The sequence below is a fragment of the Pteropus medius genome, unplaced genomic scaffold, assembly GCF_902729225.1.
Source record: "Pteropus medius unplaced genomic scaffold, Ma_sr-lr_union100, whole genome shotgun sequence".
Taxonomy (NCBI): Eukaryota; Metazoa; Chordata; class Mammalia; order Chiroptera; family Pteropodidae; genus Pteropus; species Pteropus medius.
The window spans coordinates 11,747,872-11,769,922 of record NW_024349804.1 but is presented as its reverse complement, the minus strand read 5'-3'; the positions used below and the strand labels follow the sequence as shown (position 1 = coordinate 11,769,922).

The 22,051-nt window shown below is 55.5% G+C and overlaps 2 protein-coding genes across 12 annotated transcripts in view; one reads left to right on the top strand and one right to left on the bottom strand.

The window, feature by feature from the left end:
• Positions 1-18,917, bottom strand: part of EVC (EvC ciliary complex subunit 1) — a 52,301-nt gene extending 33,384 nt beyond the window's left edge. For all 11 annotated transcript variants that reach the window (XR_005647670.1, XR_005647671.1, XR_005647672.1 and 8 more), the window contains exons 1-8: positions 18,729-18,917; positions 15,979-16,104; positions 9,547-9,630; positions 7,658-7,890; positions 6,229-6,313; positions 5,579-5,677; positions 4,848-4,985; positions 2,266-2,424 (exon numbers count right to left, since the gene is read on the bottom strand). Coding sequence is in view for 8 of the 11 variants with exons in the window: in XM_039838207.1 (XP_039694141.1) it covers positions 2,266-2,424; positions 4,848-4,985; positions 5,579-5,677; positions 6,229-6,313; positions 7,658-7,890; positions 9,547-9,630; positions 15,979-16,104; positions 18,729-18,902 (1,098 nt within the window). In the remaining 3 variants the exon portion in view is untranslated. The remainder of the gene's footprint in view (positions 1-2,265; positions 2,425-4,847; positions 4,986-5,578; positions 5,678-6,228; positions 6,314-7,657; positions 7,891-9,546; positions 9,631-15,978; positions 16,105-18,728) is intronic.
• A 2,493-nt stretch (positions 18,918-21,410) lies between these two features.
• Positions 21,411-22,051, top strand: part of EVC2 (EvC ciliary complex subunit 2) — a 74,526-nt gene continuing 73,885 nt past the window's right edge. Inside the window, 1 exon segment of the mRNA XM_039838206.1 lies at positions 21,411-21,675. Coding sequence (XP_039694140.1) covers positions 21,475-21,675 — 201 coding nt within the window. The 5' untranslated portion in view covers positions 21,411-21,474.

Here is a 22,051-nt window from a genome sequence, read left to right as displayed (position 1 = left end):
GCATCAGTGCGATGCCTTGTTTATGTGCATTTGCCCGCTGATGTGTGGCCTGCAGGAGTGTCATTACTAACACGTACGAGCACTTCCCACGTGCCGGCTTCTGTGCGAAGGGCCTGATGTATCAACCCCCTCACACTCTCTGAGCAGGTGCTATTCTGATGCCCATTTTACAGACGATGAAACTGAGCCGCAGAGAAGTTACGGAACTGCCCAAGGTCACACGGCTAACAAGGGACAGGACCGTGGTCTGAGCTCAGGTCTCCGGCTCGAGTCTGCAACACCGTTTCTGTAATAGGATGTGGCACACAGTAGGTGCTCATTCAAGGTGGGCTGAAGGAAGAACATGCTGAGAACCTAGCTTTGCCTCTCTCTTTCTCATAAATATATATATATGCTTAATTCCTTTCCTGTCTTCTATTTGGAAGTTTCTAGCTAATTCCAGCCAGAGCCAAGATAAAAATACATTTTTTTTTTTTTTTTTTTTTTTGCTTTCTGCATCAATATCCTGCTGACAGGATAATAATTAAATAAAAGGAAGAAGAAAAAGAGAAGCCTTTTCCCTTTGATGAGCATTAATATCAGCGGGCTTATCAAATTAAAATCCAATTCAAAGGGGCTTGGATGGCAAAGCAGGAAGCTTGGGGCGCAGGCTGAGCCAGGCCATTAGACAGGACAGGGGTCCTCGGTCTGTCATTATCGGCTCCTTATCTATTCACCGTGAACAAAATATCTGCCAATCTTTTAGCAGTGCCGAGGAGGAAAGGAACTATAAGTGGATGCCACAGGAAACCGTATAAAATTCCCAAACGGCTGTGTGCCCTGGGGGAGTTTGCTACCATGCACATCCTGAGTGGGTGGGGGCGGGGGGCCTGCGCCTCTAACCAGCTCTCTGGGGATGCCGCTGCTGCTGGTTTGCGGTCCGCACTTTGGAGCAGACGGTCTGTGGAGATGCAGCAGGGCCTGCCCCGGGGCCTGAGGAGCTGGGTCTCGGAGCTGAAGGCAAGGTGGCCGCTGGAGGTTTCTGAGCCGGTGTAACCTGGGCAGGTGCGCAGGTCTGAAATGGAATCGTGAGTTGACACGGCCAGAGGAAGAGGAGATGGCGCACAGTGCCCTGGGCTTTGCACTCAGCGGCGTGAGCCCTAAACCTCCACAGAGAAAGCCCCTGGCACTGGGGTGTTGTCAGTCACTGAACACTTCCCCGGGCCCTGTCTGTCTGCACCAACTCCTAGGACCACTCTTTCATGCTCAGAGTAACAAACTTAGAGGGATTAAGTGCCAGTTCAGGATAACACAGCTTCAAGTGGCGGAGCCTAGATTCAAAGTCACATTTGCAGAGTCTTCTATACCAGTGCTTTGCATCCTGAGCGATGCCAGCGCCTCCACGGCCAAGCAATCAGACTGTATCTCTGGCCATGAGGCCTGAGCACAGGCATTTTTTGAAAGCTCCTCCAGGAATTCACGGGGCAGTCAGGAGAAAAAAAGAAGCTCTGTCCACACCAGTGGGTATCCACTACGACTGCTCGCCATGGTCACCTGGAGTTCTAAAAACTCCAGGTGGATCAAATCAGAAACTCTGGGGTGGAGACCCATCTGGGACCGAAGCACCAGTACTTCTGAAAGCTCCTCAGATAACTTCGAGGTGCTGCCAAGATTGATAACTAGCGCTTTATGCTGCAGAAACTGGCCAGCATCTCCACCCCTGGGATGAATGGATGGAAGGAATGATGGATGGATGGATGGATGGATGGATGGATGGATGTAGCAGATGGATGGGTGAGTGGAGATTGATGGATAGATAGAGCAGAAAGGATAATTAGTTGGAAGGAAGGGAAGAAGGGAAAAGGGAAGGAAAGGAAGGAAAGGAAGGAAGACAGGAAGGAAGAAGAAGAGAGGAAAAGGAAGGATGATGGAAAAGGAAGGAAAAAGGAAGGAAGGAAGGAAGGAAGAAGCAAGAAGAGGAAGGAAGGAAGGATGATGGATGGAAGGAAAAAAGGAAGAAGGAAGGAGAAGGAAGGAAGAATGAACCAAGGAAGAAGGAAGGAAGAAGCAGAGAGGAAGGAAGGAAAAGGAAGGAAGGAAGGAGGGAAGGAAGCAGAGAGGAAGGGAGGAATGGCAGGGTGGTTGATTCACTGCTTTTCTCTGGGCTCTGCCTCCCCAGCTACAACACAGCGCTGGCCTTAAGGATGCCCACGGCGGTTCACGCTTCCTGATTCCGCATCTCCAGTTTAAGTACCTTTGTGTCCCCTCCCCGGCCCCCAGCATTACCAGAGCCTGCAGATCCTGCGAGTCCCTCAACAGCCCTTCGGCTACCACCATTCTTTCTGTCAGCGTCATCTCGAGCTGTCGGGCTTTGGAGCCGGAACACTTAAACTGGTCCACGAGGTAGTGCTGGATGTTTTCCATCTGTCTCCAGAAAGCTTCCATCTGTGAAATGAGAATGAGAAGCAAAAGGCAGGGGGAGAAAACTTATTTGAGAAAGCCGCACAGCTCTACGGTTCGGGCTTGGGAATTATAATTCCTTCCTTATCACAAACTGAAATTCTAAACAAGTCTACAGTTCGGAGCACGTTTATCTTGGCAATAATCCCATTCCCTAGAGGTTCCGCCTTGTTCCATTGTGGGTGCCAGTCAGTTTCAAGGTGGCTTTTCAGCAAACGGCAATGAGCTGCTGATAAGGCAGGAAAGCACAGTGAGGTCACCGGGCTTAAACAGAGAAAGACTCAAACGGGCTGTGACTCCTGACAGTGGCGGGGGGAGGGGGGCGGAGTGGTGCATGAAGTTTGCCAGTGTGTTCCTAGAAGCTTCCAGATCTTTAAAAGGGATTAAGCATGTCCTGGAAATAAAAGCATGAGTGGCCGTTTAAATATCATTGTCCTAAAAGTACAAAGGAGCGATATGGCAGAGGTGATGCTGACCACGGAAATATCCTGCTTTAAAATATTTTTCCACTCCCCACCCCCATCCTATCGGGGGCCAAGCTGGGAACTGCCAAGGGACTCAGGATGTCAAGGCTTCATGGGTGTCATCGCGACCTCTCAGAGTTCTGAGTACAATGACGCCAAGAGTCTTAACGGCCTCCCTTTGTTTAATGTGCAGGCTTTGTGCTTCCCACGTTTTATTTATGGATAAAATACACGTTGGGCGGATGAGGTCACTTGTCCCAGGTCGCAGAGGCAGAGGCAGAGTGGGTTCAGGTCCATCCAACTCCTGGCTGTGATGGTCTCCATCTTGGTGCCACCTCCCCGCTGCCCTCACGCTCGCCCTCTGCTCTGGCCCGACACACGGCCTCCTTCGCAGCTGCTACGAGAGGATGTGGACGGTCGCCCACGAATTCCCACAGCCCCGAAACGGAGCCCCGCGTCCGCCCCGCTCTGCTGCTTCTCCTCCAGCTCCGGGAGCCAGGGCGCCCGCTCCGTTCCCCCAGTCTCGGACTCCCCCTGGCATCCGTGACATGAGTCTCTCCTGGTCCCTCCAAGTCCGTACGCGGCCTTCTTGTCTCGACAACCCTTAACTCCTGCTCCCTCGCCACTGGCAGGATCTGAGATGAGCCACGAGCTCCTTTCTCTATGCGATCTACGCACACTCTTCGGCCAAAGGCGTCTCCATTTTTGGAGGTGGCCAGCACGCTAGAGAATCTTCCGTGAATCCTCTGCCTGACAAGCGCAGACACGGACCAGAGGTCCCCCTGCTTCGGTGAGTCGGGGACCGCTGGAATCGGGCGAACGCCCTCCCTCGGCCGTCTCATCCTGACGGCCTCCTTGCTCTCTACGTCCACCTACCTGAGCTCGGGGGAGACTCAGCACCCCCAGGCACCGCCAACTCGAGACGTCAAGCCGGAGCTCAGCACCTCCCCTCCTGACTGGCTCCTCATTCTGGGGTCCTTATTTCTGTAGAGCTGACCCTCTGCACACACGGCCCTGTCAGCTCTCCTGCTTTTCTCACCCCTCCATCCCCACTGCAACGGCCTGCACAGAATTCCTCCTGGACGAGCCCAAGAGCGCTCACTGTGCCCCTCACGGCAGCCTGAGCGGTCTTCCTAAAACAGGAATGGGACCAAGCCGCTCTCTGCAGCAAACCGTCGGCGATTCCCATTCCCGGGCACGAGATGAGATGCTCGGGCCAGGTCCCTGCCTGCCCCTTGGCTCCCCACCCCCACGGGCCAGCACCAAACAGCCTCTCGATGGCCCTCTCTCTTTGAAGACGTTCCTAACCCCGGGGTGAAACGCATTCCCCTCTCCACTGTGCCTCAGCCTTCGGAGTGGCCACCTGTCGCAACACCTGTAACCCATAAAGTCCTCGCCTGCTCACCTGTCGGCCTCCCACCCGCACCCCCAGGCTGGCGAGCATCTCTCCTGGCAGGACCAGGTCTAAGTTTGTTTTGAGTCCCCAGTGTTCAACACAACACCTGGGGGCCATGGAAATAGTTATCTAATACAAGATGTACGCACAGGGGTTAGCGGAACCCAAAAGCGGAAAAGAGGTATCCACGAGAAGCCATTCTCCCCGGAATTTAAAGCACACTTTTATGAGTGACGCGTGGGAGCCCGGGAGAAGTCAGGTGGCAGTGACACAGAGGGTGAGCGCCATCTTCGCTTTGAATATTAAAAAGATCCATCTAACATTGAAACGAAGGGAATTAATTTTTTTAAAAAGCCTCCTTCTATTGCTCTTGGCCCTTAATTACGCCTCTGTATCACTTAGCTTCAGACATTGGACGCCTGGCTCCGGGGCAGACACCACAGGGAATTCGAGCATTAAACATGTCTCTAGGTACCATCTCTAATCTCATCCATTGAGCTGTCCCAGAAAGCACGGTTTTTATACAGGAAAGAAAACCCATCACGTACGTTATCTATCAGCTGCTCAGAATATTCTCTCTCCTTCTTTTCCACGTCTGCCAGGGTGATGTACTCAGAATCACCCGCACCCAGCATTTCCGTGTTGGACAGTCGGACCTGAAGTCTCTTTTCTAATTCCTCCAAGTCCTAGGGGAAAAAAGAAAGAAAACAAATAAAGAAAAAATTCTAATTTTTAAATTCTAGAAAAGAAATGCTTTCATTTTCCACCACACGATCATAAAATATTTTTTAACCGTAATGAAATGCTCTGAGTGTTGTTCCAGTGAGGGTTTGATGATGGAAATCTATTTTTCTCGTTAAACATAGATGCTCAAGAAAAATGGATTGGGTTCTTCTATATTCCCCCTCCCTTCCCGCAAAAACATAGGCCAGACTTAAAAAACAATGAAAGAATATTTCTCAACCCTTATGAAGTCCTGGAAAATTATATATTTAAAAACACCCTAAGCTTCTTGTGCAGAAAATGACATCAACTGTGGTTCTCTTTGATAGTGGATATGACCAGTATTCTTTCTGCTTCCAATATTTTTCCCATTTTAATAACACGCATTATTATTTTTACATCTATACACATACTTTCATATCTCTATATTGTGTTAAAAGTGTACAATAAAATATTTATACATGAAAGCAAAAACCCTTATATCGCAACATCGTCAGTTTTATACATTGCGATAAACTATTTTTAAATTACCTTGAACTATAGGTTGAAGACTTACGTTTTCTTGTTTTGAAAGAATCTTCTGGTATAATTCATCGTCAGACTTCTTTTTCGAAAGCAGGTCAAGGAGGCACATTTTAAAGATCTGAATAAACATCTATTGCCAAAAAAAGAAACAACAAAGAGAGATTTGAACACCGGTATGCCCCTCTCCCTCCTTCCTCCTCCCTCTCCCCTCCCTCCTCCCTCCTTCCTCCTCCCTCCCTCCCCTCCCTCCTTCCTCCTTCCTCCTCCCTCTCCCTCCCTCTTCCCTCCTTCCTCCTCCCTCTCCTTCCTCCTCCCTCCCTCTTCCCTCCTTCCTCCTCCCCTCCCTTCCTCCTCCCTCCCTCCTCCCCTCCCTCCTCCCTCCTTCCTCCTCCTCCCTCCTCCTCCCTCCTCCTCCCTCTCCCCCTCCCACTCCTCCTCCCTCTCCCCCCCTCCCTCCTCTCTCTCGGCTTCTCTCTGGGTGAAGTGAAGCCAGTGCCCATCGGCAGGTGCAACTGCTTTTCCACTTCGCGGTCAGTTGTCCAAGGTCGCTCTCCCTTCCTGTTGTGGCAGCTCCACGTCACCCACAGTGACTTCTCGGGGGTCTCCAGGGCTCAGCGCACAGAGAGCCTTGCGTCTCAGTTCCTGAGCCATGGAAGGGGGACGAGCCCATCTCCCGCCTACCAGCTGCTTCTCCTGCCTCAGCGCCGTGTCCAGACGTAGCAGGTCTTTCAAGTGAAGGTTATAGATACACAAGTCCAGGTCCACACTGCAAGGTCACACGAGAAGCAGAACAGACATTTAGAGCCCTGGAGAGGAGAGACGGCTTACAGAGCATCAGCGCAGCCCGGCTCGGCACAAGCCCCGGGGCGTCCTGGCTCCGGCTTTTAAATCCTGCAGTGTGTGCAGGTTCCCGAGAGTAACCCCCAAAGTTCACAAGAAAGACTCAAAGGGGCGATCTGAAACCCGCTTGTGACCAGAAGGGACCAGCTGCCTGGACATCAAGGACAAACCAGGAAGAAACAGAAGTCGAGAGAAAGGAAACTAACGTTTCCCGCCGGGGGCTCTCGCGTCACACGTCACCGTTCTCAGTGCCGTCACGTGGACATTCTTATGCCCGCTTTACAGATGAGGAGGGAACTGACTCAGGAAGTTGAGGGTCGGAGAAGACAAGTAGTGGTCACAGCATCACAGGGCAGATAAGAGGCAGGGTGTAAACAAAGGTCTTTGACCTTTCTTTCCCACACAGGCAACTGCGTTTTAAATGACCGCATGACCACGTGAACTGTTTTTAGTCCAAACGCTCAGAAACGGCCCTTCCCGGCAAGGCAGGCGGAGCCCATAAGGCTCCTCTTCAGTGACGTCCTCCTGCCCTCGGCCACCTTCAGGGTCAACACCACGGCCCTGAGCTGGGCCGTGTCCTGCCTGGTTCGTCCCATCCAGGGTCCCTTGGACTCACAGAACGTCAGAGTATAGAGAGGCTCGAGGACAGACCCGCAGACCTGCCGGACTGAGCTTCTCCAGGGCCAGCCACGTGCGGAGCCCTGCTCCAGGCTGGGCACCTTGGCGACTTAGAGTGTGGGCTCTGGAGATGAGGTGGTGGTCTCAGAGCTGGCTCCATCCCCATCCACTGTGTGACCCTGGGCAAGTCACTCGGCTTCTCTGTGTCTCCCTCTATTCCTCATAAAATGGGGATGACGACAGCGCCTACCTCATCGGGTCATTAATTCATTGACTGATTGATATTTATTCATCAGCGAACCTGTCCCAGGCTCCCCCTGGGCAAGAGGGACACAGCAGTGAGCAAGACACACCCGGTCTTTGAGCTCACGCACCCAGCAACCCCTGCGGAGGGCTTGGCACTCTGCCCAGCACACGTAAGGCACTTAATCAGTGCTGGCTGCTGCTACGCAATGCACAGGACACACTGGCAATTAAAGGAGGTCCCCGACTCCATAACCTCTGTGCCGGCCAATACCACGTGGCAAGTGACAGAGGGTACGGGGTCCAGCTCTGACCCTGGGTGGCCATGTGTCGCTGTCGGGCCTCGGTTTCCCCCTCCGACAGCGACACGGCTCCCTGGGCTGCACCCACCACCCTGCCCCCTCCTCACCTCTCACAAGTCAGTGTCTCGGGGAAGCTGTTCAGCCGGCGGAAGGTGCGGCTGAGGAACCTATCGGCGCTGGTGGCCGAGTGGATGCTGGACGAGGAGCTGCGGTCGTCCTTCTCGGCCTGGCTCAGACTCCCCAGGCTGCTGGAAGGGGAGGCCTCCACCGGCTGGTTGGGCAGGACAGCCTGCTTTAAATTCTCGTGCAGGGATGGGTTGGAGGAGCCGTCGGCCAGGGGCTGGGCAGAGGGAGAGAAAGCAGACTCTTAGTCCACGTGACCCCCCGCGAGTCCGTTCCAGTACCCTCTGTCCCCCGATGGCCCCCGGCACACGGCTGCGCCCCGAACCCGCTGCGGCCGCCTCAGACTCTCGGGCCTGCTCTGCGCACTAACCTGCTGGCCACCTCGCTGTTCCCCACCCACGCCGATGTGGGTGTCACCTACTGCCGCCCCCCCCAGGCCTTCCAGGTGGCTCGCTGCCTCGGATCAGCTCAAAGTTTCTCATCAAGGAAACAAAGTCCCCGCCATGACTACAGGAGGTCACCCAGCACGGCCAGAGCAGCGGACTCCGCCCCGCTTCCTGAGACACCCCACTGCTCTGCTGGGCTTCACTCCTGCAGACAGACAGACAGACGCCCAGGCCCGGCCCGCACCAGCTTCCATGGGCTCCTGGTCACATCTGTCTTGCCTGTCACCACACGCTGCACTGCGATCTCCACGCAGACTGCGGGGGGCGGGGGCGGGGGAGGGTCCTGACCGCCGTACTCCCCAGCGCCCACCCGGGAGTGGGTGCCGACGGTGAGTCAACGCCCCAGGTCTGGGAGTTCGGCCCTCGCCCACCACCGGGCATCTAAGGAGAGGAAGTGAGCGGTTCCTGGCGCGAGTTCCAAGAAGGAGGTCCAGGAACGACCACCGCTGTGCTCACCACAAGGATTCCGCAGAAAACCTAATTTGGGAAAGTCTGTGTTAAACAAGGGGGATCATTTCTTCGGGGCAGGAAATCTCAGGGCCTTCGATGTGCTCTGGCTGCCTTCAAGAGCAAGGAAGAATTTAAAACACCGAACGTGTACTGAATGCTTACCCGTCACACGCTGTTCTAAGCCCTGATGTCTACCGCCCCGTGTGACCCTCAAAACAACTGGGTGAGGCAGAGGGGCCATCACCCTCATTTCGGACATGAAGGAACGGAGGCCCCGAGAAGTCAAGAAAGAGGACCGGTTGGCGTGACCACAGAGCCTGACCTTTTCCGCCAGGAGAGGGAGGCAGCATCGTCCTCAACCTACTTGACCAGGAAACTCTTATTTTTCACGGAGCATCTCACGGGCCGAGGGCTCCTGGAGGCGCCACGAAACACGCAGCTCTCAGCAAACCTCTGGGCCACAGGTGTGACCTCCTTCCTGGCTCCAGGTGTAAGACCTCGAGCCAGGTGGGGGCGGGGTTGACTCTGGCCCCGCCCCTTCCTGCAGTGTGGCCTCGGGCAGGTCATTAGCCTCCCTGGGCCTCCTTTCCTCATGTGTAGACGGGAGATAACAATGTACTTTAACTTAGGGGACTATTCCGAGGTTGAAATGCCGACTGCGTGACAAATGCTTAGCGCGAGGCCAGCCTCACAGTGTGTGTTTAGTAAGTGGCATGGGGTCTGTGAACGAGGATTAACGCTGGTAACTGTCATTATCAGCATCTGCACTAGTGTTAAAAGCGCAGGATGGATGCTGTCCTACTGTGTGTCAACTTGATATACAATGGGCATACCTTGATCCTGATAACGCTGCCATCGAATGGATTAACCCTGAGGTTTTGGACCCAGAATTGTTCATTTAATCCCCCTACTCCGACCCCAACCTCTCGTACGTTACTGAATAACTGCGTTTCTGAGATGGCGCCCAGGACTCTCACCCGGAACTTCTGGTTGATGGGGTAGACGACTCTCGCCTTCAGCGCGAATGCTGTGATATTGCTGTTCAAAGACGGCTCACGTTCCTGGGGAGGAGAGAGGACAGGCGGCATGAGGGCTTTCCGTCGAATGAAGGAGAAACCAAGGGTTTCCAAAATGCCACGTCCCATTGTACCGTGGCCACAGGCAGGACCAAATAGGCACATATAAATCCAAGTAAGATGGGTGAATGGGTGAGCGGGTGGGTGGACAGATAGGTGGATACATGGATGGATGATGGATGGGTGGATGGTGGATGGATGATGGATGGATGACGGATAAATGGTGGATGGATGGTGGATAATGGAATGAAATGAATGGAGTAGATGGTAGATGGAGTAATGAATGGAAATAGATGGAAGTGATATGAATGGAGTAGATGGTGAATGGTAGGTAGATGAATGAATGAATGAATGATACGATAGATGAATGGGTTGATACATAAATGAAATGAATGAATGAAATGGTAAATAGTGAATGAATAGATGAATGAAGTAAATAGGCTGAATGAAATAAGCACAAATGATAGATAGAGTTGATAGGTTGTCGTGAATGAATGAATGAATGAATAGATAGATGAAGAAAGGCTCATCGATGATGAATGAATGAATGAACGAACAAATGTAGCAAATAAATGGTAAAATAAACGAATTAGATGGCATTTAATTCCAAGGCTTCACCTTTGGAAGAAACAAGAATTTAAATAACATGACTAATTAACCAAAGGGTTCCTAAAAACTGCGAACCACATTTTAGTGGAAAAGGCAAACGCAGAATGATTTTAGCACTGCCGGGGGTATGAACACTATGTGTGGCAATCTTCACGCAAGACTCTGGACCGGACCCTCAAACAAAAAGAGGTGTTTGGGCCTCAGAGAAGTCTCTGAGCTGCGGTCTTCCCAGACAGTAAGCAGGTTGCGAATCTTCCCGAGGACCGTGTAGATCAAGTGCCCGGCAGGGTGGCTGGAACAGGACAGCGGCGAAGGCGCGGCAGCTGTCAGGTGTTGGCAAAGAGCCCCATCAAGCCCACTCGGGAGCCGCCTCCCGGAAGAGCCTCCCTGGCTGAAGCTGGACATGTGTTCTCACCTGCTGCCCATCCTCACATCCCTCAGTGTCTCCCTCCGGTCACAGATGCCCCCGGCACTGGGCAAAGTCAGTGCCGAACGAATGCTTTGGAAATGACCAGCAAGGGGACGAAGGTGAGCAGGGGGTGAGCCGGGAGCCCGGCACCCAGACCTCGGGCGAGCTCTGCTCGACAGTTCCAGCCGGGTGAAACCTGCCTCCGCTTCTGCTTCAATGCGTTTCAGCCCAATCTCGAAGGCGGGGCTCCGTGCGGAGGAACCCACGGCCATGACCGAGGTCACCTTGGAGCAGGGGCCCCACCCCGGGGGACACAGACTGTCCGCTTCCTCATAACGAGTGGTGTTGAAACAGCGCCTGGGGAGTGGGGCACCTGGCCCCCGTCTGCCCCCAGAGAGGGGACCCCGTGACGCCCCCGAGCAGGGCGAGTGCCTCGCTCCTTGCCCTTTCTCCCCAACCCTTAGGACTCGCAGAAATAGACCTCAGTGCCAAGATCGGGGAAGAGCACCCACACGTGCCACCTTCCTGAGCTTCCCAGGGCCCCGTCACAGAGGTTGGTGTCTCCACGTGTCACATGGGGCATATAGGACACAGAGAGGTTAAGCCACGTACCCAAGGTCACGCAGCTAGTAAGTGCCGGAACCGGGGTTTCCACGCAGATTCCCTGGCTCCAGGGTACCTTCCCTTTAGTGGACACCATTACGGTTCCTTCAACGTGACACAGATCGGGACAAGAGTAAGAGCTGCACATTAAAAGGGGAGGGGGAGCCAAGGCCCTGGACTTGGCTCCTCCATGCCCAGGGACACAAGTCCGATCCGGAGCGACTTTGTCACTCCCACACCCCAACCCACCACATCCAATCAGCCACAAACCCCAACTAAACCTCCCAACTGTCAAATCCACAGCCCTGGCCTACGCCACTGTCGTCTTTGAGGACAGCAGTAGCCTCCCAGTCGGCTCCCATCCACGCACTGAAGGCCTACTGTGTGCTGGCACTTCGTGCACATTGGCCATTTAGTCATCACACAGCAGTCACCTTGGGGAGGTCAGTGCTGTTAGGATCATCCCCATTTTGTAGGGTGGCAAACTGAGGCTCAGAGGCTGACACCTTCCAATTCATCCTCCACGTGGCGATCAAATGAATTTTTAAACATGAGATTCCTATCAGTGCCCACCTTAAAACTCCCCTGGGCTCCCCTCTTACCTGAGGGGGCAGAGCCTGCCCCCCAGCCTCAGCCCCCAGCCCCCAGCCCCACTTTCTGCTGGAAGTGTTTTTGGAAAATGGGTACGAAAGCGAAGAACAGCAGTAGATTAGAAGTCTGACTTCAGGACTAGCGGGGCCCAGTACGAAATGAATATGGGGGGTCCCATTCCCACACGATTGACGAGTTTCGAGACGGCAGAGCCCAGGAACGGGGAGGAGGGGCCGCTGCACCCGGGCCTGTGTGACCGCCCAGCCTGCACGTCCAAGCCGAGGGCACCGCACATCTTTAAACTCCTTACAAACAGGTGGAAAGAGAAGACAGAACGAGAGGGATGGAAAACGAGAGGAAGGCATGGCCCCCGCCTTCCAGGGGTTCGTCTTCAACAGGGGAGACGCCGATCAAAACCGGCACTTCATGCGCAACGCGCGATTCCGAGAAGTAAAGGATGGAGACGCCGGGGCCCCTGAGAGGTGCAGAACGGGACCTGGGGACCGCGAGCCCGCGGCCCTGGGCGAAAGCCCGTCCTGCGGCCGGCACGTCGCCAGCCACGCCGCCAGCCTCCAGTCGGGGCGTCCACCCACAGACTGCAATGCCCCCCAGGACGGGCCCGGATGACAGTCGTGGCCTTTGTCGGGGGGCGGGGGGCGAAGGACCAGAAGCACTCGGCACAGGGAGCCGGGCAGCGAACGGGCTTCTGCGATGCGAACAGGAGCCGCTGGGCGTAGTTCTTTACGGCTCCTAAGTTCAGAGGGCCCCCCAGTTCTGGCAGCAACGCAATCATTGAGAAAGCGGGCCGCAGCGCACATCTCAGCGTAAAACTTCTTGAGCTGAAGCAACGCGCTTATTCAGAAAATGAGTTAAAGCACCACTGTAGGAGAGGAGAAGCTTCTTCACGCATCGACGTAGCGGTGTTCTCGGTGTTCTTGGCAAACGCACAAGTTGGGGAGCCCCGCCTCCCCCACTGCAGTGCACAGGGCCAGGAGGCAGAGAACCCGGGCTGGGCAGCAGCACGCCCCAGAGCCTTCTGGAATTTTCTGTCTGCTTTTGGCCGATGCGAGCTACTTATCAAAACAGAGTTCATGCAAAAATTGGCACGCATCGAAAATATCTTGGTTCGCTGTGCAGCAGAGATGGGCATTGCAGCTCAACTCACCCCGTCAAAATCAGTCCAGTCCACATTCTTTGACTAGCTCAGTCTGCAGGAGGCAGAGCGTTGGGGTAAGCCAGTCACTGGAACGGGCAGATCTTTAACTGAACTCTTGGAAATTATTAGCTTGATAATGGGCGTTGGCTAGGCATAGCTAAACAGTTAGAAGGGAAAACATTACTAGGTAGAAAAAATGAGTTAGCCCGGTGGGGAGGTGGAAAGACTGAGCCCCCTGCAAACGTCAACTGAGCACTTACTCTGTGGCAGGAATGTCCATAGTTCACTCACAGGGAAGCCCGGGGAGCTGGCCTCATTCCTGTCCTAGTAAAGCTGGGAAACCTGAGGCTCAGAGGGGTTATGTTTCTCACCCAACATCACACAGCAAACGGTGGCAGAGCCGGGACTGGGTTCCAGGATCCTGGATCCCAAAGCCAGTGTTGTAAGGTCGTTGTCACATCCGAGGCCACCCTTTGTGTGAGCAGGGTTGGTTTTTAATGGCTTTGTTGAATATAATTCATGTGCCATGCAATTCGACCATGTAAAGCAGTGGTCCCCAACCTTTGTGGCACCAGGGGCCGGTGCTCCCATGAGAATCCAATGTCTGAGGATCTGAGGCGGAGCCGAGGCGGTGACGCTGGGGCTGGGGAGCGGCCACAGATACAGATGAAGCTTTGCTGCTCGCCCGCCACTCGCCTCCTGCTGTGCGGCCCGGTTCTGCACAGGCCATGGACCAGCACCAGTCCATGGCTGGGGGTCGGGGACCCCTGATGTAAAGTGTACAACTTAATAATTTTTACTACAGTCACAGATATGTGCAACCATGACCACAGTCAATTTTAGAACTTTTCCATCACCTCAAAAATAAATTCCGTAGCTGTCAGCTCAATCTCTCCTACTCCGTCCCTACCCTACACAATCACCAACCCACTTTCTGTCTCTGTAAATTTACCTCTTCCAGACATTTCCTGTGACCGGAGCCCTGCAATATGCGGTCTTTTGTGACTGGCCTCGTTCGGTCAGCCCACTATTTTCGAGGGTCATTTGTGTCGTAGCAGGGCCGGACGGTATTCCACCGTACGGATGGACCACCAGCTGATGGACGTGTGGTTTCCACATTTTGGCTACCACGAATAGGGTTGTCGTGAACATTTGTGCACACGTTTTTGCGTGGACATGTTTTCATTTCCGTGAGCAGAATTTTACTAATATGGAGCGAGGCGTCAGAAGGGTAGAGAAAGATGGATGAGGGGAAGAGAGAGGAAGTGAGACAGGCATCGCGCACCCGCACCGTCACAGGGACACACGTGCCCAGAGACACATGGAGAGAGACACACGGACACGCACGCAGACACAGACACGCATGGAGAGACAAGACCCTGTAAGCAGAGAGGCAGGGAGCACGTGCCCCAGACACGGAGCGCATCCGAGACAGCGCCGGCTCACCTCCAAGCCACCGCTACTGGAGCTCTGCCCTCCATCCAGCTCTGTGTCGCCCTAATCCTCCCACGGGGGCCCGGCCAGCACCGGGCGGGGGTGTGGGTGGGGGGGAGGGAGCTCTGTCTCCAGAATCCTTGGGAAGTCACAGGGGTGATGCTGGAATACTGCTTTTTTAGCTGAACTAGAAGCTTCCCCTCTTGATTTAAAACTTTTTTGGCGAAAGTCGTTTTATGACATGCAGCCTACTTTCTTTCCTCGGTAAGCGGAGGCTACCGAACTTGACCTGAGTGTCAGAGGCTGTGAGGTGGGGGAGGCAGCCTTCCCCAGGCCCAAGTCTCAGCTATGTGACTCGCTCGGGTCAGCGAGCTGTCTCCTTCAGGCTCGGTCTCCTCACTTGGAAAATGGAGATAGAAATGAGATCTGCCTCCTGCGGCTGCTGAGAGAACATGCGAGACTCGTGTGAGTCTCCACATCACGCAAAAGGAGAGACGCGAGAATGACTGGCACGCAGTAGGTGCTGGAAAAAACTTAGTTCAATCTTTCCCTTTCCCCACAATCGCTCTCTTTCTCTCTACCTACCTGCCTACCTGCCTGCCTACCTACTCCCTTTCGCCCACCTGCCTCGCCCACCTGCCTCCGCTCACCACTGCCCACTCCGCCTGCCTACCTGCCTACCTGCCTGCCTAAATATCTACATTTACCTCTGGGCAATCGAGGCTGAATGACTGGAGTCTGCAGTACTTTCTGGGGACCGAGAAGTGACTATAAATATCACACCTTTGGAGGGCACGCTTTCTCCATCCATGGAGCACCCCTGAGAAGTGATGCCCCAGGTAGGCTGGAGCTGGGCAGAGTAGGGGGCCAGGAAGGAAGGTACCGGGAGAATTCGTCTTTAACCGCCTCCATCAGAGGCTCGGGAGTCCCATTCTTAGATATTTACTTCGTATTTACTTAAAAGAAATAAAACAAAATGAAAACAAACAAACAAACTTACACACAGACATTCACAGCAGCCTCATTCCTGGACACTACCCGAGCCGTGGCACATCCCCACGATGACCGAGCGATTAAAGGAATGAATAACTGACAGGTGCAACCACATGGCTAGATCTCAGAAGCACGGCGTTGAGGGAATACGGCGAAACAAAGCACGTGATTCCACTTACACAAAATTCTACAGCAGTGAAACCAATCACGGTGCCGGAAGTCACAGCAGCAGCTGCTTCTGGAAGGGCACGGGGCCGGGGGTGCGGGGAGGTGTGAACCAGAAACGGGTGCTGGAGAGCTTCCCAGGGTGAGGGACCGTTCCTGGCTGGGGTACCGGTCACAGGGGTACATACGCCTGTCACTCATCAAACTGGAAACTTAAAATCGGTGCCTTTTACTGTATATAAATGATACTTCAAAACGAAAGCCTGTTGGGGCATAAGATCTGTCGGAGGCTCATCTGGATGGCAGATGTCCCACGTGGGACACAGGACACCCAACACGCACCCTGGCAAGCACAGCCCAACGCCCAGCTTACGTCCAGCGCCTCCTCGTCCTGTGAAGTCCGTGCTTCTCTCTTCCTCCGCCTGGGTGGGGAGCCGGTCTCCGAGGGGGTCTGTACGTTAGACTCTAAATTCTTGACCAGACGCTGAGCGTCGTCTTTCTGAAATAAAAAGGTGGTGGTGTGTGTGTGGGGGGGAGGTGACGCATTGATGCCTAGTGCCCCGGGACTGTAGCCATCTGCTCCCCAGCCCCAGCGGTCACGTGGGCTCATGTCTGTGCTTCCGCGGGGCCTCTGTGTGCCTCCCACCTGGGGGGGGCTACACATCGGAGAGCCTGTCCAGGTGCCGCCCCCCCCGAGGAGCCCCCATGCCCCTTTTCAGGGTGTCCTCAGGACCTGGCGGCCACACTTGGGTCCAAGCCCAGTCCCTTGTGCTTCCGGGTCAGTGGCCCCCGGGACTCTGTGAGCTCCCTGGGGGTAAGAGTTTAACTCGGGAAACGACACATCAATATTGATTTTCCTGTTATTTCCGACAACATCATCGGATGAAAATATTTCGGGTTACCTTAAATTACAGAATGGATCTACCGTGAACGGCAGTGGGTCCTCACGACGTGTAGATTCTGCAAATTCGCCGACTTGCTAAAATTTATTTGTGACCTCCCAAATCAACACCCGGGTTGCTCTGCTGTTCATTCCTGGACTTACGCAGAACGGCTAAAAATTCGAGTCGCCCAACGTGCAATTTCCGACTGAGATGGAGCAGGGGACGCCCCGCCTTCCTGTTCCAGCTCTCATACTGCGAACGACTGTACTTTTCCTGTCCTACTGTGTGCCATTCTTTGCATTTTTGCACTTTTCGTAGGTGCCTCGGTTGTTTAAAATGCGGTGCTGCGGTGCTCGGTCTAGAGCTTCTAAGTGCAGGAAGGCTGTGCTGTGCCTCATGGAGAAAACGCATGCGTGCGAGAAGCTTCCTTGAGGCCTGAGTTACCGTGTTGTTGGCTGTGGGTTCAACGCTAATGAATCACCGATACATATTAAATGAGGTGTCTTTAAACAGAAACACACATAAAGCAAGGCTCTGTATTGACGGGTTAATAAACATGTTATTAACTAGAGTCTTGCAGAAACCTCTTCCCCTCCCAGGGGCGGTCTTTGTTTGCAGTGAACATAATTATCAACTGTATCTGAAATCCTATTATGCCAGAGTCACTTAGCAAGCCCCTCTCTGACCACTGGCTGCTCATGCATATAGATAATCTTCTTTTTTTTTTTTGGTATATATATAATTTTTGAACTGAAGAAATACCACCCCGTTGTCACTGAGTTGGTCAGCAACGACTGCGGGACATTTATTAAGTGTCAAGTGTCACTGCAAAGAGTAATGGACAAGATGACCAAGGCCCCTGCCTTCATGGCCCTTACATTCTAGTGACAGGATGTAAACAATGAGAGATGTAAACAATGAAATCGATACACAGTATGTCAGAGGTGACAAGTACTACGGCAAAAAATAACGGAAGACGATGGGAGGGGACGTCCTCTCGGGCAAGATGGCATTTGAGCAGTGAGCCATTCGGATATCCCAGGGACGAGCCTTCCACGGAAGGGGCACGGCCAGGGCTGGGACAGGAGCGAGCCCCGCGCGTCCGGGGAAGTCTGTGTGGCTGGAGCAGCCTGGGTGGGGTCGAGAGGGGTAGACGATGAAGCCAGAGGTCTGGGGGTTATTTGTTCAGCAGTCATGGCTGCCCGGTACAAGGGTTCCGCGGGGGAGGACACCCTACAGTAAAGACTCCAAGAGAAAAACCTCATCCACCCCAAGGGGGATCATCCATTTTTCTGCTCCCCAGTTAAAAATGGAAGCCAAGCGTCATTAGCCACTTGACATCAGACTTGAATATGAAAAATAAACCCCAAAACAAAGGGGAAAAGCAAGCAGGAAATGGACACTGCATGGGAGCAAAGAAAGCTTAAAACAATTATAAAACCCTCAGAGAGATAAGAGAAAATGTTACATTCACAAAACAAGGACAGGATAGTATCAACAAAACATTCCGAGAACAAGGAAGAACTCAGTGAGCACTCAGTAAGCGCTGACATGATCATTTCCCATCACAGAACTCCTGAGGCTGTGCTACCATCAAGGGTTTACTTGTGACCTGTCGCTCTCCTTCTGGAGGCTGTGCATACCTCTCCCCCTCCACCCAGTGACAAAGACCGGGTCTACCCTGCCCCTAGATGTGGCTTCTAAGCCCCTAGGCCAGGGGCTGGCATAGAAAGTGCCCAGTCAGCATTTACTGTAGGGACGAATGAATGAAGGCACGAATGCATCCTAGTGCAGCCGCTGGGACTCAGGAGAGGCTCGCTAGGTGGCCCACGCAGCCAGGAAGCAGAGTGGACACCCGGCTGGGGATCCCCAGCGCTCTGTCCACCGGGCTGAGCTGGGCCTCTGCCAGCTTCCAGTCCAAACCCCGGGTGCTACAGTTAGAAAAAGTGAGGCCCGGAGGGCTTTAGCGCTGTCTGCATCGCACGGCGGAGTCGATGGAGCGGGAACTTCTAGGAGAACCCAGGACGGTGGCCTTTTGTCACTCGGCCGCCTCCCTCTGAAATCGCTGTCTCCAACCCCTCCTGGAGCAGGAGGGGGGCCCGGGGCAGGACCCGCCGCGCGCGAAGCCCGCAATCACGCTCCAGTGGACACAGGGCCGGGCTCGCAGCCCGACCTCGGGGGCCAAGGAGGACCGCGCCCTGTGCGCCCCACACCCCGACTGCCCGCTCGGGCGACCCACCTGGTGTCGCAGCCTCGCGCGGGCGGCGCGGCAGCCGAGCCAGAGGCCGAGGCCCAGGCCGAGCGCGGCGCCCAGCAGCACGGCGGGCGCCAGCAGCGCGGGCGCGGGCAGCAGCGCGTCCCGGCCCAGCAGCAGGCGCGCGTCGCTCCCGCAGGCCGCCCCGCCGCGGGCCATCGGGGGCGCTCAGGCCGCGGCCCGGCCGCATCCCGCCGCCGGCTGCGCCGTCCCCGCCAGGCTGGCGACGCGGGGCTCGGGGCGCCCACGCGCCCGGGGCGCGGCGCGCACCGCGGACTCGGCGGCCTGCGCAGTCTCCCAACTGCGGCTTCGCTCCAGGCCCCTGCGCTGCGCGGGCCGGAGGGAGGAGCCTGGATCGTCCGCCCCAAACTTGGAGCCACCGCCGCCCTGCCCTGCCCCTGCACTGAGCATGCCCCGCGAGCGGCGCGAGTCTCGGGGAGGTGGGCTTTCCGAGGCGTCCGCTTTACACTCGCAGCGGGGAAGGGGCGCCCGGGCCGCACGGGAGAGTGTGCGCCCTTAACGTTTACGCCTGATGCTCTCAGTCACCGTCCTCAGCCGCCCTCCGAGATGCGTACTATTAACCACCCACGCTTCCCTTCCGGCGAGGAAGCTCGCGGGCCGAGCTAGGGGACCCAACGCAGGTCCGGCTCCAGCCTCGCTCCTAGGCTCTACCCATGGCCATCGTTGGGCAGCACAGTCCACCGCTGCCTCTGAACCCTCCTTAGGACTCTCGTCTTAATGCTGTTTCCTTCCACGGCTGGTCCGTCAATGCTTTCCTCTAAGCCAGCGTGTAGGGAAATCATTACAGCCGGCGGCCATGAGAAACGAGACAGTGGGTGGTCCGTTCACTCAGCATTTGCAGAGAACCTGCTGATCAACCAGCACCAAGCCAGCAGGGGAGCAGACAAGGCCCAGGCATCCAGGATCTCAGGGCTGTGGGCAGGGAGATAAACGACCAGATGAGACCGGCACCTGTCCTTTCTGCAAACGAACACTTATTGAGCAACTACTAGATGCTAACTCTTGTTCTGGATGCTGGGGGTACAGCAGTGAACATGCATCGCACACACACACACACACACACACACACACACACACACACCCTTACCCCACTTTGGAGCTTAATCCCCTGGAGGGCTGGGGCAGGGGTACATGGGATCTGCTTAGACAGAGAAGGGCTCTGTGTCCTTCACGGAGACAGGGCTCAAGTTTCTAGTGTTTCCATCTCTTCCTCATCAACCCTCTGGGAGGGCAAGATGGGAACTATTATCCTGGTTCAGTTTTCATAGATGAAGAATCTGACAGCCAGAGAGGAGAGGCGGATCCATCGAGGTGTTGCCACGAGGACATGGGACAGATATGTTAAGGCCTGTGTCCGGCTTCAGGGCGCCCGCGCTCTGCCGTGCTGCGCTTCCTACTGTTCCCTTAGAAGCATCTTTAAGGCTCCTGTGTCTACAGGGGCAGCAACCTGAAGTTCATGCTTTATGCTGGCTATTTGGTTACTCAAGCTTTTGTTTTAAAACTAGCATTCTTTGTATTTTATTATAAAACTGTTTGAATATTAAAATCATCCTTTAAATTGCTCACCGTCACACAGAATGTATGCTCCGGTATTATGCTAGCATTTAGCCTTTGGCCTGCTGCCAAGTACCCCCAAGAGCAGCACACCCTGTATAAGAAGCTTAGCTAATAAATTCTCAGATTCCCAAACCTCATTGCTTGTCCATGTCAAGTCAGGCAAGGCCCGTCCTTGGAGGGGTGGGGGAGGACAGGGTTGACAGGTGTGAGGCTTCCTGGCCAGAGGCTGCAGACAGCATGACAGCAGAGCCCTGCAGGAGGGCTGCAGGGCAGGGGCCCTCTCCCCACAGAACGGGTGGGGTTGCTCACTGAGGGCCCACAGAAGCTGGCGGAAGCAGAGAAAGTGCCCTACCAGGCCTTCTTGCCATCTCTACCTCCCCCTCCTCTTCTCTCTGTGGCAAGGCACAGCCCCGGCCCCACGGAGAGCTCAGGGTTTGCTCAGCCACAGCCTCCTGGGTCCAGACACTACCTCCCCCTCTCTGGTTCCCCAGAGGCATCCTAAAATGGCTGGCCTGACTACCTGGGCCCTTGGAAGTATCAGAGGTGCCTGGGCAGGTCCAGGGGCTAATGTGCAGCAGTAAGCAAGGTCTCAGGCAGCCGGTACCCCACCCGGCTGAACCGAGCCCAATGGGTAATGAGAATCACCTTCCCTCTGTCCCTGAACTGCAGGTGTCCCTTCCATCCCTCTCTTGCTGTCCGGTCCCCTTTGGGCTCTCCAGGACACGTGATCCTGCCTCTCCAAACGCTTCTCAGTTCTTTTAAAGGGGGCCTGGGGCAGATTCCCGGTTCCAGCCGCTTACTGGAGAAGGGGCGTCTGGACCGCGACTTACTAGAGAACAGATCAGGCATTACTGGAGCCCCTAAAATCCTTGGGAGTAGGGGAGTCACCCGATCGGGTTCAGGTAAGTGCCGAGTCCCCGGGAGGGGCGCGAGCTACCCCAGGTGTGGCGGCGCCAGCCTCTCCCGCTCCCTCCCACGCGCGTCCTCTGCGGCCTCCTGGCCCGCCAAGTCCCAGCTCTCGGTGTTTGTTCCAGAAAAACTTTCCGCGGCGGCTCGCACTGAGCATGCTCGGCGGCGGGGCGGGCCTGGGGTCCGGAAGCCGCCGCAAGTCCACAGCGCCAGCCACTTTGGGGTCGCCCATCCCGGGCGGGCGATGGGCTGGGCGGGCGTCCCCGGGCGCGCCACGTGGGTGCTGGCCGGGGGCGTCCTGGCCACCGCCCTGGCGCTGCCCGCTGGGCCCGGGGGCCGACGCTGGCCCCCCTCGGGCCCGGGTCCCATCCGGCGTCCCCGCGGCGCGCAGGATCCGCTGGACCCTCCCGCGGCCCCGGTGGCGGCGCCCGAGCGGACCTCGCAGGTGAGGACTCGCCCCCGGCCCCGCGTCTGGCTCAGCCCGCGGCGGGAGGCCCCTTGGAGTTGGGGAAATTTTCAGAAAGGAGGGGGGCAGGATCCGAGGAGTTCGCCGCGCGGCGCTCCTTGGGGGATCCCGCTTGTGGCAGAAGACTCCCGCGGAAGGGGGGGTCGGCGGGAGGTGGCCGCGGGCTCGCTCTGCGGCGACCGCTCTGTGCCCGAGGCAGAGTCGCTCCACCTCTTGGGCCTCGGTTTCCTGGTCCGTAGCCGCTTTGGCGTCTACCCCCGAGGGTGGGGTGACAGTGAGATGGGGTCGTGCACGCAGAGCGACTCACGGGGGCCACCTCCCCAGGCGGTTGTGGAAAGGCCGCTTGGGGTCGTCC